The 15,807-nt window shown below is 42.4% G+C and overlaps 2 protein-coding genes across 2 annotated transcripts in view; both read left to right on the top strand.

Annotated features, from left to right (window-relative positions):
- The first annotated feature begins 787 nt into the window (after positions 1-787).
- On the top strand, positions 788-13,001 carry spon2a (spondin 2a, extracellular matrix protein). Its single transcript, XM_038698672.1, has 6 exons — positions 788-945; positions 4,504-4,732; positions 6,588-6,808; positions 11,186-11,377; positions 11,725-11,896; positions 12,076-13,001. Exons 2-6 carry the CDS (start codon positions 4,504-4,506, stop codon positions 12,261-12,263), a joined length of 1,002 nt encoding a protein of 333 aa, XP_038554600.1. The 5' UTR covers positions 788-945; the 3' UTR covers positions 12,264-13,001.
- A 1,356-nt stretch (positions 13,002-14,357) lies between these two features.
- Positions 14,358-15,807, top strand: part of LOC119888193 (lysine-specific demethylase 3B-like) — a 29,269-nt gene continuing 27,819 nt past the window's right edge. The window contains 1 exon segment of the mRNA XM_038698671.1: positions 14,358-14,991. Coding sequence (XP_038554599.1) covers positions 14,785-14,991 — 207 coding nt within the window. The 5' untranslated portion in view covers positions 14,358-14,784.

Here is a 15,807-nt window from a genome sequence, read left to right as displayed (position 1 = left end):
TTCGATGAAATATTGTTTGACTCCTTTGTTGCGTCATAACCAGGGATAATAACCAGGAAAGTAACAACACACACACACACACACACACACACACACACACACACACACACACACACAACCTCGTTTAGCCTTTGCCTTGACATGTTGATAAGCGAGTGGCTGCCGGTAACAGAAACCCACCCTGGTTGTCCATGTGTGTACCAGCTGTGGGAACTGGTGACCACACGTCTCTGACACACACAAACCCTGAACCGAGGAAAAGGGATTCCTTGAAAGGGGGGAAAAAGACGGAAACCATTTAAAACCCTTTGATTCTCTGCAATGTCCAATCAGTAAATTAACTGCGGAAATAAAAATCCTTTACTTCTGTCCAGACGTCTGTTATCTAGGTTGCATGCCTGTGTGTAAGCCCCATTTCACATTTCTCCTTTCATTTTACTGCCATTATTCAGCAACCGACCTCCTCTCAAGTCTGACAGCATGCGCTGAAGAAGAAAATACACAATGCTGAGTGGTGTATGTTAAGCGAGGCCAATGTGGTGTTGATTACCTTGTCAGCAATGAGGTTGCTGAGTTTACACAGCCTCAACTGAAAGACTACAGAAAGAGACAGATAGAGAGAGAGGAGAGAGGGATAGTGGGGGAGAGGAGTGAGGCTTTTAACTGCCTTTCCATACAAGGAGAGGTAGGGGGAGAAAAGAGGAGGAGGGGGAGGAGAAAGCGAGAGAAGGAGGGTAATGTGAGGAGATACGATGTGAGAGAGAAGGGAGGAGGAGAGAATTTTGGAAAGCGAGATAAAGACTGAGGATAGAGGGATAAAGGCTGATAAGGCTGCACCAGACAGAAGGTTACGGCGGAGAGAAAGAGAGGAGGAGAACAAGTGAGTGAAGCTGTGTCCTGCTGATTCTGCTGCAGCTTCTCCCTGTCACTGACTGAGCTTCACAGGTAAGACACACTGAGGCTCCATTCATTCTCCACACGAGACTACGAATGCAAGTGTTGTTGTTTTTTTACAGCCATGTGAAATCCAGTAAGCTTGTTTCTTTACCTGAAAGATGTAGTGTTTTTGAGTAAATGCATGCAGTGGGGGAAGAAATGTTTATATCCCTTATTTTAAAAAAAAGTAGATTCATCACAGTGCAAAAATGCTCCTTTACAAGTAAAAGGTACACATTTAAAATGTTGCTTCAATATATTAATATAAGTGTATTGTAGAATTATAGAAAAGTATCAAAAGTAAAAGTTGCTAATTGTGCAGAATGTTATATTATTACACTGTGATTTATGCTATGAGATTATTAAGATTGATTAAGGTGTGAGCAGCATTTTAATGTTGCAGCTGTTATTGTATACTTTTGAGTGGTTTTATTTATTAAACCACCACCAAGTAATTGAAGTTTTTTTGCACACAAATCTATCGCCACAGAGTTCACACAACTAATATTATCTATATTGATTTTCGCATATATTTGTGCATTTCACCTTCACTGGTGCAATTTCTTTAAAATATACAGGTATGTACATGCACTGTCCATCCTCTCTGGTCTTTCTGCGGAAAATGTGGCATTAGTTAAGTACATCAGGCAAATCTGCATGCCCTCCTCACTCTTCTCTCTGTCTGAACTGCTACTTACACTGTCATGATATCTTCCTTGCCTGCATGAGTCAAGTTTTGACCTGTTGTGATGCACTCCTGGCCCAGTGCTCCTATCTGTCTGTGTTTCTGTGTGTATGCATGAAGGTGAAAAGGCCAAGATATAGTGCATATTATACAGGATTGTGTAGACAGGATAATTCAAGACAGAGCGTGTCTTTTTTTACCACAAACAACTGAATCCGCCACGGCCCCTCAATAAAAGATTTTCTGAGACAAATCTTTGGGAAAACAGCAAATTACCTCGCCGCCATCCCCTTGTTAAAAATGAACATACCTCCTGCTGTGCGCACAAATCTGTGCTTGTGCATGCATACCTGCCTGTATGAGCTGAGCTGGATGTGTGTATTATCTCTGCATGAGTCTGGTGTAATTACACAGTGAAGGTGCCCATGGGGCGGCAGCCGCTACATTTGGCCCCATGCCACGTACCCTCATTTTATTGTGTCTTGTGCCTGACAGAAAAGCTGCTGTCTACGTTAGCTGATGAGAGCAGGTCTGTGGTGTGAGAATGTAAACTTTTAGACTCAAAGTAAGCACGTGCCTCTGTATGCATCGATAAATACCATATAGTCTAATAACATATATTATTATTACTGTATGTGTTTTCAGGAGCAGCAGCAAACATCAGCTGATAGTGTGTGTGTATGTTTGTGTGTGTGTGTGTGTGGCCTGATAAAGTCCAGTGTGTCAGTGTGGGAATTCAAGCAATGTCTCCTTAGTGTGTTTTAGTGTCAGTGTGACAAGTTCAAAAGTCGAAGTGTCTACTGAGCCAACGTCTCACAGTATATTATATAGGGTCATCTGATTATGGCAAAAGAGAGAATGACATCAACTAACAGATTTCCCTTACAGCATATCAGAAACAAATCATTTTGTTAAAATGTTCAGTGTGTGCACCAAATCACTTGCTGTGATTTTCCAGTTAAACAATGTTGATGTTCCTTGTCTGGAATGTGTGGGGCTGTGTGTGTAAAAGAGACTGTAAAAGAGGTATATCTTTGCAACAGCCTGCGACAGGACTGACCTCCTTTTCCGTACTAAACATAGTGGACTGGGCAGACGGGACAGTAGCAGTTAAGATCAAAAACTCATGTGAAAAACTTCCAGCTCCAGGCTGTGAACTTCCATCTGCCCCGAGCACATGGAGCTCGAGCACAAGCGTCAAAAACTGCTTATTATCAGTCTGAAAATAATATAAATGTTTCCAAGAGAACGTTGGAACTAGTTGCGTAGTTAAGCATCTCGACCTGGAGCTTTATCTGCCTCCTGCAGGGCAGCAAAGTTGTAGCCGGTGAGATGATCAGATGACTGAGCACTGAGATCAAAGCTGGGCTCTCTGTGTGTCTCCATACTCGAGGTATTTTTATGGCTGGCTGTAAAACTGTGCAGTGGTTAATATACATTTAATGGAAACAGGGAATTGATAAAACACTCAGTAACATATAAGGCTGCGGTCAGAAAAGTGTCAGAGTTGGAGTTTTGCAGCTATATTGGCGGAGTAATACTATCTGACCTCTGGAAATAGACTTCAGGGACAATGTGCAGCAGGACATGAGTGTTATGTGCGTCCGTGGTGTGTGTGTGAATGTGTTTGTGCTCCAGTCGCCCCAAATTTAACTGTCTGCATTCTGCAGCTGCTTGGAGGTTTAGTTATAGTATAGTAACCGATAGAAACGCCACACAAGACCGCAGCCACAAAACATCATTCTCTCTGTCTGTAACACACAAACAGAAAATTCATCTGTCATCAAGTCATAAACTTTCGTCTCAAAATTAAAAAATCTGCCAAGTATTCAAACATTTTAAAATGCATTCAGAGAAAATGTCCTCAGAACCGAACAGAAACAACAAAAACTGTGTCACGCCTATGCCAAATTTCTTTCAGTGATTTTCCGGAATATTTTACATTTTGAATGCAGCCTTAAAAACTCAAGTATGTGCGTACACTGATTCTCACACACAATGGAACAGTTTGTCGTGCTGTTTGCAGAGACGGGATGAAGAGTGTGGGTGTGGAAGGTGGAGAGAAGGATGAGATGAGTGGATGTGTGTTCACAGGTGAGGAGAGGAGAGAGGTAGTATAGATATGATTCACATCTCTTGGAGCATCGTAAAAAATAAACCACAAACACCCACTGGCAGCAGTGTCAGCAAGCAAAAACTGAACTCTTCGGCCAATGAAATGTAAGGCTTAACTGTGTTTTTGAGCAATCCTCCCCTCTCTGCATCTCTTAATAGAGCAGGTCTGACTCAGCAGCCAGTGGTCAGTGGATGGTCAGTCAGTGAGGTCAGTAGAGCAGCAGAGCAGACAGGATTTGCATCTATCCTCAGATATGTCATCTATGTTGTTTTATTTTAGGACAGCTTCTGTGGCAGACATTACCATCACGGCGTTTGAATATTAACCGTTTTGCATTGTAGCAGATTGGCTGTGGACCAACACACTCAGCCCATGGGAATGGGAGGACTTCTTTTAGTCAAAGGCTCCAGGGTCAATGGGGTCAATATGCTTTCTTCTAGATAAGATGAATGTGTTGTAATATGAGGGCTGGGATGTGGAGTTTGCCTCCTTATACTGATTTTCCAGCATTTTCTGGGTTTGGTTTCCTAAATGTTTATGGTAAGATCCTTTCATTTGCTTGCTGATGGACAAAGACTGTGCGCCAAAGGACTTCTGAGAAGCTTCCTTAAAATGCGCCACACATTTAATTGTATTCAAGAGAACATTTTTGATCGTCATCGTTATTGTTTTTTGTGCCGGGAACCCTACCTTGTGCAAAGCTTATGCATCACTACCATGTAAAGCGTACTTACACAGCCATTTGTCATTTCTCCATTTCTTCCAGATGATGTCATTGGAGCGCCTGACCTGCGGTTGGCTGCAGCAGCTGCTCCTTGTACTCCTGGTGCTTTGCCTCACTTTTGCTGGACCTCTGCGGCCACTCAATGGGACAGAGTGCACAGCCAAGGGTCCCGCTTCCTATATCCTGGTCTTTACAGGTCACTGGAGTCCGCAGGCATTCCCCAAGCAGTATCCACTGTTCCGACCCCCTGCACAGTGGTCCAAACTCTTAGGTGAGAAAGACTGCACACATATTTTTTTGTGTTAAAGAGTAGATGATCCAGGGACAGTGAGATGAATGGACACCGGTTAGCTTCACCATCATGTGTTAAGAGGTTTAGGGTCTCATTTGTCAGAATACACATGATGCATTCACAGGGGTGAGCAATGTTAATGAGCAAAGCAGCAAGAAGCAGAGCAAGAAAGACAGTCTAAATGCTACCAGATGGAGTTTTACACGTTTTTTCTCAAAGTTCTGTCCAGGCATATCTTTAATATTTCTCTATTTCTTCAACTCACTTCTGCACTCCTTCCCACATTTCCGCTGGTTTACCACAGTGTTGGCGGTAATCACTGCAGTAGAGGTTTTGGGGGTGGTGAAGGTGGGTGATGATAGTTTGGGTGCGGTGGGGTCAGACCGCTTACCTCAGAGCCAGGAGGAGGAAGAAGAAGCAATTCAGGCCCCTCCATTCTGTTTTCCCCCCCTAAGCCATAGAGCACGGGATGGATGGCAGATGTTTGTACATGTGTGCATGTTTGTGTGTGTGTGTTGGACTCCTTGTGTATCACCGTCTGTGGCAGCCATGGCTCTGTATGGTTTCCAGCACTCCCACTTGTGCCCTGCTGCCCAGCCAGAGGGTGATGGCCTACTTACTCCTCGTAGAGACAGGCACCGGAGATTCGGACACACCCATAATTGCTTTTAATGTCCCTGGGAACCGGTGGACAAGAAATGGGCTTCGTCACAACAGAAGAAAAATACAAGGCCCCCTCAATGGGCTGACAATTTGCTAGTAGGGGACAAAAAGTTGGAAATGGAGTTTGTCACAGCACAAAGAAAAGCATAACCTGTCGAGGGGTTTTGGGGGCCTGGGAGGGTTTTGTGTTCCTTTATTGCGGAGACCTGGGTGCAAGGGACCAAGGACACTGCCAGAGGGAAGAGGGTATGGAGTTTGTCATGGCCAAAAACACAAGCGATTTAGGAAGTGCGGGAAGTGAGCTTTAACGTCTTGGTAGGGCTTAAAGGTGATGTGCTATCAAGTTTCAAGGTCTTGATGCTTGTGGGAAATTTGTTAGGATGGAAATGCAATTAAGTGCACAAGTAATGGCAGTTTGAGGAGAAACAAGATAGTGTGTGAAGTGTGCTGGGCAGGTTGTGTATGTGGCTCAGTGCGGCTTGTGTGTTAATTCATGTGTCAAGAGTGTTTAAGTATAAATGCACCGTTGTGTGTGTGTGTGCCTGTACTGAAAAGTGAGGTAAGGAAGAACCATCAGAGCATTTGTCAGTGTGTTTCTGGCTAACCTTACTCTGCACTTAAAACCACTGGCCCAGGCCAGTGGCTCTGTGGGTTTCAACACGGAGCTCCAGAACCTGCGGTGAAAAGAGTTGAACCTAAATCGCTCTCTTGATTCTCCACAGATTTTATAGATAACCAGAACTAAATACGAGAATGTGAAGAAAAGTGTTCTGTTGGCCCAAAGGGTACGAAAAAGTGTCAATAAGCGTTTTCAAAATTGTTTTAGAAAAACAAACTTGCCCACCATCTGGCTGCTGACGCCGAGATCCTGACCTATCTCCTGGCAGCTCTGGCCTGTGAGGTGGTTTTATCAGTGATAGATGGAGAAAAGATGTAACTATAACCATAAAACAATGCCAAAGACATGCATGTGGGCAATTCCATCAGAATTATCTGCTTAATTGCAGGAAGTAGGAGGCAGCCGTAGAAATACATACAGGCTCCATGGTGGAAATGATCTCACTGTCTGGCTGAGGCTCTGTGGTACTTCAATGACATTGATATGCATTCCAGTGAAAAAGCATCTCACTCCTGTCTTTTCCTCTTTCTTGTGTTTCTTTTCTCCCTTTAGCGGTCAGCCATAATGGCCGTTTTCGGCTGTGGGAGGAGGGTGCTCCAGCCAGTGCAGGGGTGCAGAACTTCTCTGAACTTGGGGTGACGGTGGAGCTGATGAAGGCGGCCAAGGAGGCGAGGAAGAAACGCGCGGTTGGCGCCATGTACCGAACAGCCGGGATCCCTAACGGCGTCGGGCACAGCTCCACCGAGTTGCTCATGCAGCCCCGGTGCTCACTGGTAGGCACAAATAAAACTTAAGTAGAAGCAAGACTCATTCACAAAAGCACACAAGCTCAGACAGAGTTACAAACCGTCTGTTTGACTAAATGAATTCAGTCATCTGGTGACCTGGGCCTCCACATAACGTAGTCCATCCGCTCTGACCAAACACTTCACCACTTCTTTCCCCTATCCAAACAGACTATGTTTAGCCCAAGTGCTGAAGCCTTTAGCCACAAACGCCCACATCCATCCTGCGCGGTCTGCAGCCTGTCTGCTGCTTGTCCCACTGAACTCTGTGAGCTCAGGAAACACTTTTATTCATTTTCTTGTCGAGAGTTAGATGAGAAGATTGATGATACTCTTGTGTATGATAAATCTGAAACTGGCCAGCAGCTGGTTAGCTTAGCATAGCATAAACACCGGAGACAGTGGGAAACAGCTTGCCTGGTTCTGTCCGGCAGTAACAAAACCTGCCTACCAACACCTCTGAAATTCACTAATTAATGTGTTACATCTTGTTTGTTTGATTAATCTGTACAAAAGACAAAGCAAAAACTAGAACTGCAAGCAGTTGTAAGCTGGGTCCAAGTCTCCCGACGCCAGCCGCGCCCTTTGCACCGCAGGGGGCCCTGCAAGCTGACCTGGGCGCAAGCTGACAACGAGGGTGTCGCATATGGTGTCAGGGGCCGGTGGTGACTATATGGTCAGAGTTTCATATTAAAGGGGGTGGTTACGGAGATATAAAATGAAAGTATGTTATGGGAGTGTCATTTGATATCGATTCGAACGCCACCTAGAGGCCTATTGTTACCAAATTTCATACAGACCCTCGGGAAGGCATGCCACATAAGGTCCCCAAGGTAGGTGTACATTGGACTTCCCAAACCGAAAATGCAACATCACTTCCTGTTTTTTGTGTTCAGCGTAAACATTGGTATGTTATAAATCGCACATTTTTTTGCCGATCAAAAAAATTGGACCCCTAAATTTGCGGGTTCCCATGCCCTTCTTGGGCATTATGCCATGTTATGGGGGTTTGTGCTGGATTGTTTTGGCTAGGTGCAATCACTTCCTGGAGTCTTGTTGTCATCCCCCAACATAACCCAGGTTATAACGCAGGTAAAACTGAAACTCACAATTTTACACATTTAATAAACGAGATATAATGTGTTATTTAGTGAGTTTTATAGCTGCTGATAAGTGGATTTTGTTACCTTGGACATAGCCTGGCTAGCTGATTACTCATTTCCAAACTTTATGCTAACTAACTGCAGGCTCCAGCTCTATATTTATTAGAAAAAATGGGATCAATTTTGTCATCTAGCTTGGCAAGTAAGCCAATGAGTATTTTTCCCAAAAGGTCAAACTGTTCCTTTAAGGGAAAAGTTAAAGGATAGGTTAAAATCTTATTAAGTCTACCTTAATACAATATTCTCACATGCACACAGAGGGTTATTGGTTGCTGTAATCATTCTTCCCCACCATAAAGGCCTAGAAGTAATCTTTTCTTTTGCGTTTGCATTTGCGCAAAACTGCATGCAAACGTTCAGCCAAAGCTAATATAAAGCCTAAGTTAGCCAAATCAAGTGGATCGTTTTCAAGGAAGGATTTTAGTGAAAAATTCCCTGCTGCAAAGAAACATTGTCTGGTGAAACACGAAGAGGAAACTTTGCACCAAACTGTGAAATGTTACCCGTTCGATATGGCAACCTCAGCTTACTGAAGCCTATAATCTTACATATTAGTGCATATTTTAAAAAGGGCTGTTAAATGTGGAATGCTGTCCAACCAGGATACAACTTTGCTTATTGCTGGACTTCTGCTGAATAGTGAGATCAAAGGTCATGGACCCTTTTTTTGGAGGCTTGGGCTAAATTTGGGGCCCAGGGCTAAGGCAAAGTATTTGAGGTAGGAATGAGGTCTGGCACAGTGGAAAAATGTGTCAGGAGTTAAAACATAAAATCATGTTTTCATTTATGTGTACAGCATATGTAGCTGATGAATAAGAGGGAAAGTGGTAAAGAGGACGGGCGAACATTTACTGGCATTTTTAGAACGTTGGTGACCTACTGTACATTTGTTTATTGGTTATTCCACTGCTTGAACCTGAGGGTCCTTAAAAATCATAAACAATCGTATTGGAGGGCATCTTTGGTATGTAGGCTACTTGTCATGGACAGCAGCTTAACAGCTTGTCATCTTTACATGATTGGTGTGGCTGCTTTTAAATGGGTCTTTCTGTTTTTAGATCGGCGGACAGAACAAAAAAACATGGTATTACTATTGTGTGTTTATGTTAAACATGACAATGAGAGACTGAATGATGTGAATCTGTTGACAGCTTTATCAGTTTTTCTGTCAGCCTGTTTCTGTCGCCCACACACTAATTTATAAATCCCATCCTTTTTCTTTCAACAAACAAAAACACAAAAACAATCAGACGCAATGCCCCAAAAATCCCAAACACATATGATTCCTATCTTCATATTCCTGAGCCTCCTGCTATTGCTGTTAAATGTATAATTTAAACCAGACGCCAATTCTAATAAGTACCATTCAGGATCCAGCTGGCATTATTCTTAAAGATTCTGTCTTTTGTAAGATCAGTGGCACCACAGAAAATGGGAAAACAGTGAGTGTTAAGGTGCCCTGGACTGGTTTTCTAGGACAGCTCATTCTCTCCGGGGAAGATTTGCTTTGATGGAGAAGAGGGATCATGGTAGCTTTGAGAAACAACCTGTGCTCTAGAGACATTTTCTGGCATGTATATTGCCAGTGACGAGGGATACCCCTGAGATGTCCTTGCAGAGTGACCCAATGGATATAACAGGACAGCGCTTCTTAGAAAAAACCCTGTTTGAGAGGAGTCTGAAAAGCACAAGAGGAGGGAGGGATGTTAGCAGAGGAGAGACGAAAGGAAGGAAGGAAGGATGGTATCAGTGGAGAATTCTGAAAAGCAACAGAGCTGCTTCTGATTTGGATTCTCTGTTTCTTGCCGTGCGTCAGAGGCAAGAAACAGACCCCATGTGTCATGCTGACACTACCTGCCTCCTGTCCCGAGTGGCCTGCTCTGCCTGCTGAACTGGTTTGAAGTCTGTTCCAGCACTCTCCCATCCAGCAGCGCTCTATCCGACTCCAGGCCACCCTTTCCTAGCCATGCATAAGCAGTCCAAGCCCACCGATGCATACCCTTATATTAGCCCCTTTTGCAGCTCAGTCCAGGTCCTCAAATATCGGGCCACAAGTGAGGAGGCATTTTTTAATGTGCAGTTTTCTGGGCGTCTGCCACCTCTGTGTGTGCTGACCCCCGGGCCACTTCCTGTATGAGGTCACCAGCTCTCAGGAAACATCCATCACAAAGGAGACACAGTCTAAAGCTGCACAGGAAACTGAGTGGGTGATGCATGCGTACACATGTAGTCTCCAGTCCCTGCATTTATAAGTTACAAAGTTTATAAATTCTGACAACAACAGAGTGTGTGTGTGTGTGTGTGTGTGTGTGTGTGTGTGTGTGTGTGTGTGTGTGTGTGTGTGTGTGTGCGTGTATGATGTTGTGCTTACTGCATTTATATCAACACACAAGGGTCAGTATAACACAATATTACTGTGGTGGGGTGATCAAATTTTCTTAAGACAGATTGATAGTTGTTTGTTTTTATTATTATTATTGTAATTTTATTTTCAATTTCACCACAAAGAGCTGTAGGTCAGCTTGCACCCATCCAGGGTGCTGCACTAAGACTTTTGATTGGACCCAGAAAAATAATCACAGCTGTACTTAGATTGTTACTCTGACTCTAACTTTCGTCTTCATGTAAATTAAGTATTGTAATAAATATTTGTGGTTTCATTCATAGTTACAATTTGACAAAGCAAAGGCAGACAAGAAAGCTGCATCACCTCAGCAGTGCAATATCAGTATTCACATACAAAGAAAATAATCTTTGTAAAATAACAAAATATATTCCTCATACTTTATTGCTCTTGCGTAAGAAATAAAGAAACCAGAGCATACACCCCCCTTAGTAGCTCTGTGAGGCTCTACTTTGGCACAGAAGTGCTTTGAGCTCAAAGCTAATGCTAACATGATGATGTTTAGGAGGTATATTGTTTACCTTGTGCACCGTCTCAGGTTAGAATTGTAATTGCAAAAAAAAGCTTTCTTATATTTTAGAATTAGCTCTATATATACAAGGCAAACAAATTTATGAGCCATCGACTTGATTGATTAATAAATAACTGATCTTATCAAGTAAATTTCATCTGTAATAGTATATGACCTGTGTATTTATTTTGTCTAATTATGCTTTTTTATTTCCTTCACTGTAAACTAAATTTCCCTTTTTGACAGTAAAGTTTGAACTAACCGGATTCTCTCCCTCTGATCAACAGCTGTCCCTGATGGTGAAGATGATCCCCAGCCCCGATTGGTTTGTCGGTGTGGACAGCCTCAACCTTTGTGAGGGCGGCCGGTGGAAACAGGAGGTGACCTTTGACCTGCAGCCTTATGATGCAGGGACAGACAGTGGATTCACTTTCTCCTCTCCCAACTTCCCCACCAGCCCCGTAGAAAACATCACAAAGGTGACCTTTTGCAGTTTTCACAAGTACAAAAACTATCATTCGTTCATTCGACTCATTTAATTTAGTCATTCCTGCATTCATTCCCAGAGCAAAGTAAGGTGTTTAATCCTCTTCTAATTCTTGAAATAGGTTACAGCACAGGTATGTGGAGTCATTCTTGGCTGTCTTCACTTAAACTATTGCTTGGCAGCGCTCATGCCTGACCTGAGGTGATTTGAGCAAGAAGGGCCTCTCTTACATAACAGACCATCTATCCTTTCCAGCATGTGTTTTAAAGTGGGCTTTGTTGAGAATTTGCTGGCTCTCCCGATAAATTACGCCTGACTGTTCTTTGCTGACTTGTTCAGATCACCTCTCAGCTGCCGAACCATCCAGCCAACTCCTTCTACTATCCACGCTTAAAGGAGCTTCCGCCTATTGCCAGCATAAAGATCACCCGACAGAGCAGATCACCTGACCATCAAGCCCCAATGTCCAATCATATTCTGCCAAACTCCATCAGTCCTCAGCGCTTCTCAGGTAAGACCACATAATTCCTTACATCAGAGGGGAGGGCCACACATTAATGAAGCTATTACAATGATTTTCATCACTTGAAAGTTACTGACCCTACCTTCTGCAGAGATTAGTACTTCTAGACTCTAGTTTTTCTTTCTTTACTTACACATCCTGTCTTTTCTCTTTCCCCTTTGATTCAGTGACACCACTGGACTGTGAAGTGTCTCTCTGGTCATCCTGGGGTTTGTGTCTGGGTCCCTGCTCCAGAGGCGGGGTCCGCCACCGCACACGGTACATCCTCTTGCGGCCGGCCAATGCTGGCACGCCCTGCCCTGAGCTGGAGGAACAGGCTGAATGTGTACCACACAGCTGTATGAGACTCAAGTAACCCAACAGATACTGCCAGGATTCAACACTGGGACTCTCATGCCATCACTGCTGGGATGAGAAATGTTGCTGCATCTTGGGCATTATCTTGTTAATGCAAAGGATTGGTGTGTTTGTCACAGTCAGATTGTGGAAATTTAAGACTTGTTGCATTACCTGTGCTGCGCATTAGTGTTAAGATTGTACACTCCTCTGGGTGTATTTGAATGGCGTCAGAGTGTAGCAGAATGTTAGGCAGTTGTTAATGATACCATTACCTGAACATTTTGAGTTTGTTCAGATAAAAAGTGATTTTTATAAACTGTCGTGGATGCAGAATAGAAAAACTGTATGAGTGTTTGTTCACTGTCAACAACAAATGCATTTGATTCGTACGCTGAACACACTCTTACATGTGCACACACAAAGGTCCTTGCACATACAGCATACTTTTACAGGCACGGAGGCATTAGTTTACGTAGGAAACCTATACATGCTTGGCACATGTAGCTCTTTCAAAATAATCTCACACCCCAATTTATAAATATCACCTTTCACAAGAAACACCTAATAGCTGACTTGAGGCTTAGAGCCGTCCTGAAGAAGCAGGCCTATTTTTTAATAAGATGCAGGTTTTTATAGAAAGAAAAATAAATATTTGTATTATTATCTCTTGATATTTTAAAGTTGAGATTTTGTATATACTGTCTGATGTATCTTGAATAACTCATGAATAAATATTGTGAGGTGTGTTTTTCAAATAGAAAATGTCTGTGTTACTTTTCCCCCCGTATGGCTTTTCAGCTTGAAAGTGTTATGTGAAAGCAATATATGTATTTAAAACCCCTGTGAGACCAAAGAACCTTCTTGATTTGCATGGTTCCAGTAATACATGATGAAAAGTTAAGAAGACATGACACATCTTTATTTGTGTCCAAAGAACTCACAGCCTAAATGCAGAAATATTCAGCCATAAATACTCCAGCATGAGAAGGTTATGATGCCTTATATTCACCAAAATAGAAGTCACAGTTCTACATATTTATATATGAAACTTTTATTCCATAATATCTCTCTATCCTTAACTTTCATAACTCAGTGCAAAATAGTCCCGGGCTACTTTGTCTGTGGTATTTGGCTGGTTAATAAATTTATGTATATATCAACTTTTTAAAGTATTAACTCTAGTAGAACATCACTAGAAATACTGACTCCACACTGCATGCAACGAGGAGTTTATGGCAGTGTAGCACATCCTAGTGGTCACAATCAACAACAACACAATACTACTATTTAATACTACTACTAATGTTAATAATAACAAATAGAAATAAAATACATATGTTAAATGTTTTAGTCGTGTTTTGGATTATATGTGTGTTTGTTTTTGCACTGTGTGCTATGTTTAAAAAATACAATTAATTATTGTTATTTTGAAAATTGTTAAACCACTGTCTAAAATAAAATGAGAAAAGTGAAATAAAATAATATGGATAGAGGCTTTCTGTATCACAGCTCAGGTTGTTGTGACGATGTTTTTGTGTTTGTAAAGCAAAAAGTATTTAAAATCATAATGGTGTTTAAAATGATGTTGACTAAAATGTTTTTGACTCTAAATTTCCGGAAATTCTGTAGCAGAGGTGGCAAGTCACCCAAATTGTAAGCTATCTCATCTGGTAATCAGTTTCGTTAGTAGATGATGGCCTAAACAATAGCTACACAAATGTAAATGTATGGCATCTGTTGTGTGAAGTAGAAATTAGACCTAGGAGATAAAAAATAAAATAAAATATGGCCGATATATCGTCCGATATATTGAAGATAATATGTAGTAGAATATTTTGGGATACGTAAATAACAAGAAATTGCAATGTGGAAATAAGAAATTCAAACACTCCTTTTTTTTATATAATTATCCAAATGTTTGGGGGGGGTTTATGTGTTTGTGTAGTACATATTAAAAAATATCAGTCTATTCAGATTTTCGTTTTGTCTAGTAAATATCAATATTGGTATTGCTCTCAAAAGTCCAATGGGCTACCGGTTCGACTTTAACAGAAATAATGTATTATATAATTAAAGTAATTTAACCTTACATTTCTTTATTTTATGCTAGGTTGGTTGTCTACCTGCGCTCAAACACTGCAGATAAACTAAAACGCAGTGTGGTCTCTAACCCAGTCCTGTCACTGGGGGTCGCTGCTCCCACACACTGGCTCCCGGACTCCGCAGTGCTGCCCGTCTACGAGGAGTGCGTTTGATTGTTGCAGGGCTCAATGGCGGACAGAGCAGGTTAGTCGCGTTAGCACCGAGGACAATAACATCTGACTGTGTGAATTCCAGGCGTGACTTTGTCCGCCGCCGCGTGCCCTGCGGGTGCAACGGTTGAAACGGACTCTCTCGTGCATTAACGTTAATTACAAAGTCGCTGCAGCTATTTTGTGCTCGTCTTTTGGCATTCTTGAGTTCCCATCCCGAGCGGAGAAGTTAACGTTACACTGTTCATGGTGGCTCTCTGAAGACAGCTAGCTTGCGAGCAAACCATGGGTGACTCTCTCGAACTGATTGGGAAGCGTCTGCTTCTGCTCCTCGACGACCGCAGGTCCGCGAATGGATCCGAGCCGGAGCAGGCTGCCTGGGCCCGGGACTGGCTTCGGGGGACGGTGCGGGCAGTGAGCGTCATCGGCCTCGCCGCCCCGGAGGTTAGCGGAGAGGCGACGACAACAACAACCACTGCTGCAGGACTGACGGTCAGTGTTTACATACGAGTGATGCCATACCGCCTAGCTAATGCCCACCAGTTATATAAAATGTGTGCTAGCTCACTAGCTAGCTAGCATTACCTAACTGAACCAGTTTTAACCGTTAGTGTTAGGACGTTTGTTGGCAGTTAGCTCATTATAAATTGGCGAGCTACAAGTCGCAGGCAGTGAGGCGAAGCTAAACTCGAGGCCGGGGATTTTCTGGCCTTTGCTTTGTTCGTTTTTTTAGCTTTTTTAAGGATGACAGTAAGCTCCACCAACATCACTTGCAAGGCACAGATAAGTTTAAAGTTTAATGATCGTGATATTCTAAGAAGTCACTGGCAAGCAGCAGTGAATATCTGCTAGCTTGTCAGTTTACATCGGTAGCTGACGTTAGTCTAGTTAAAGGCCTTACAAGTTCATGTCGGGGTGAACCAGTTATTTCTTCTACTTCACTGTGTGCTAACGTTAAATGTTCAGACTAACGAGCACTTTTATAAACGTAATAAACTCTTGAATTGATTAAATTAATCTTACCAGGCATATATTACAGAGACGTTTGAGTGAAATTTGTAAAAAAAAAAAAAAAAAAAAAAAAATGGGGTGGTGCTGGGTGACCTACATAAAAGGATAAGGTTATGCTTCATCGTTCAAATGAAGAAAAAAAAGTAAACAGTTGTGAACTTTTTTTAAAATTAACATAAAATTGGTTTGTACAGTACTTTAAACGGATTATAAGAGCTTAAATGTACTAAACTGTGATTTCAGTTCCTAGGTAAATAAATCGCCTGGATAAAAGTAGGGTTTGGTGATGGTCAAAAA

This window comes from Micropterus salmoides, unplaced genomic scaffold, assembly GCF_014851395.1.
Source record: "Micropterus salmoides isolate LMB-PRFRI ecotype aquatic unplaced genomic scaffold, ASM1485139v1 Ms_hic_scaffold_5, whole genome shotgun sequence".
NCBI classification, from domain to species: Eukaryota; Metazoa; Chordata; class Actinopteri; order Centrarchiformes; family Centrarchidae; genus Micropterus; species Micropterus salmoides.
The sequence above is the reverse complement of the archived record's forward strand: the minus strand, read 5'-3'. Positions and strand labels throughout refer to the sequence as shown.

What these genes read in the sequence shown, in the direction of transcription:
- spon2a (XM_038698672.1), top strand. Translation starts at nt 4,504, where the DNA reads ATGATGTCATTGGAGCGCCTGACCTGCGGTTGGCTGCAGCAGCTGCTC. An exon ending in TGCAGCCCCGGTGCTCACTG is followed by an intron (nt 6,809 to 11,185) that starts GTAGGCACAAAT and finishes TCTGATCAACAG; the next exon opens with CTGTCCCTGATGGTGAAGAT. An exon ending in CCGTAGAAAACATCACAAAG is followed by an intron (nt 11,378 to 11,724) that starts GTGACCTTTTGC and finishes TGACTTGTTCAG; the next exon opens with ATCACCTCTCAGCTGCCGAA.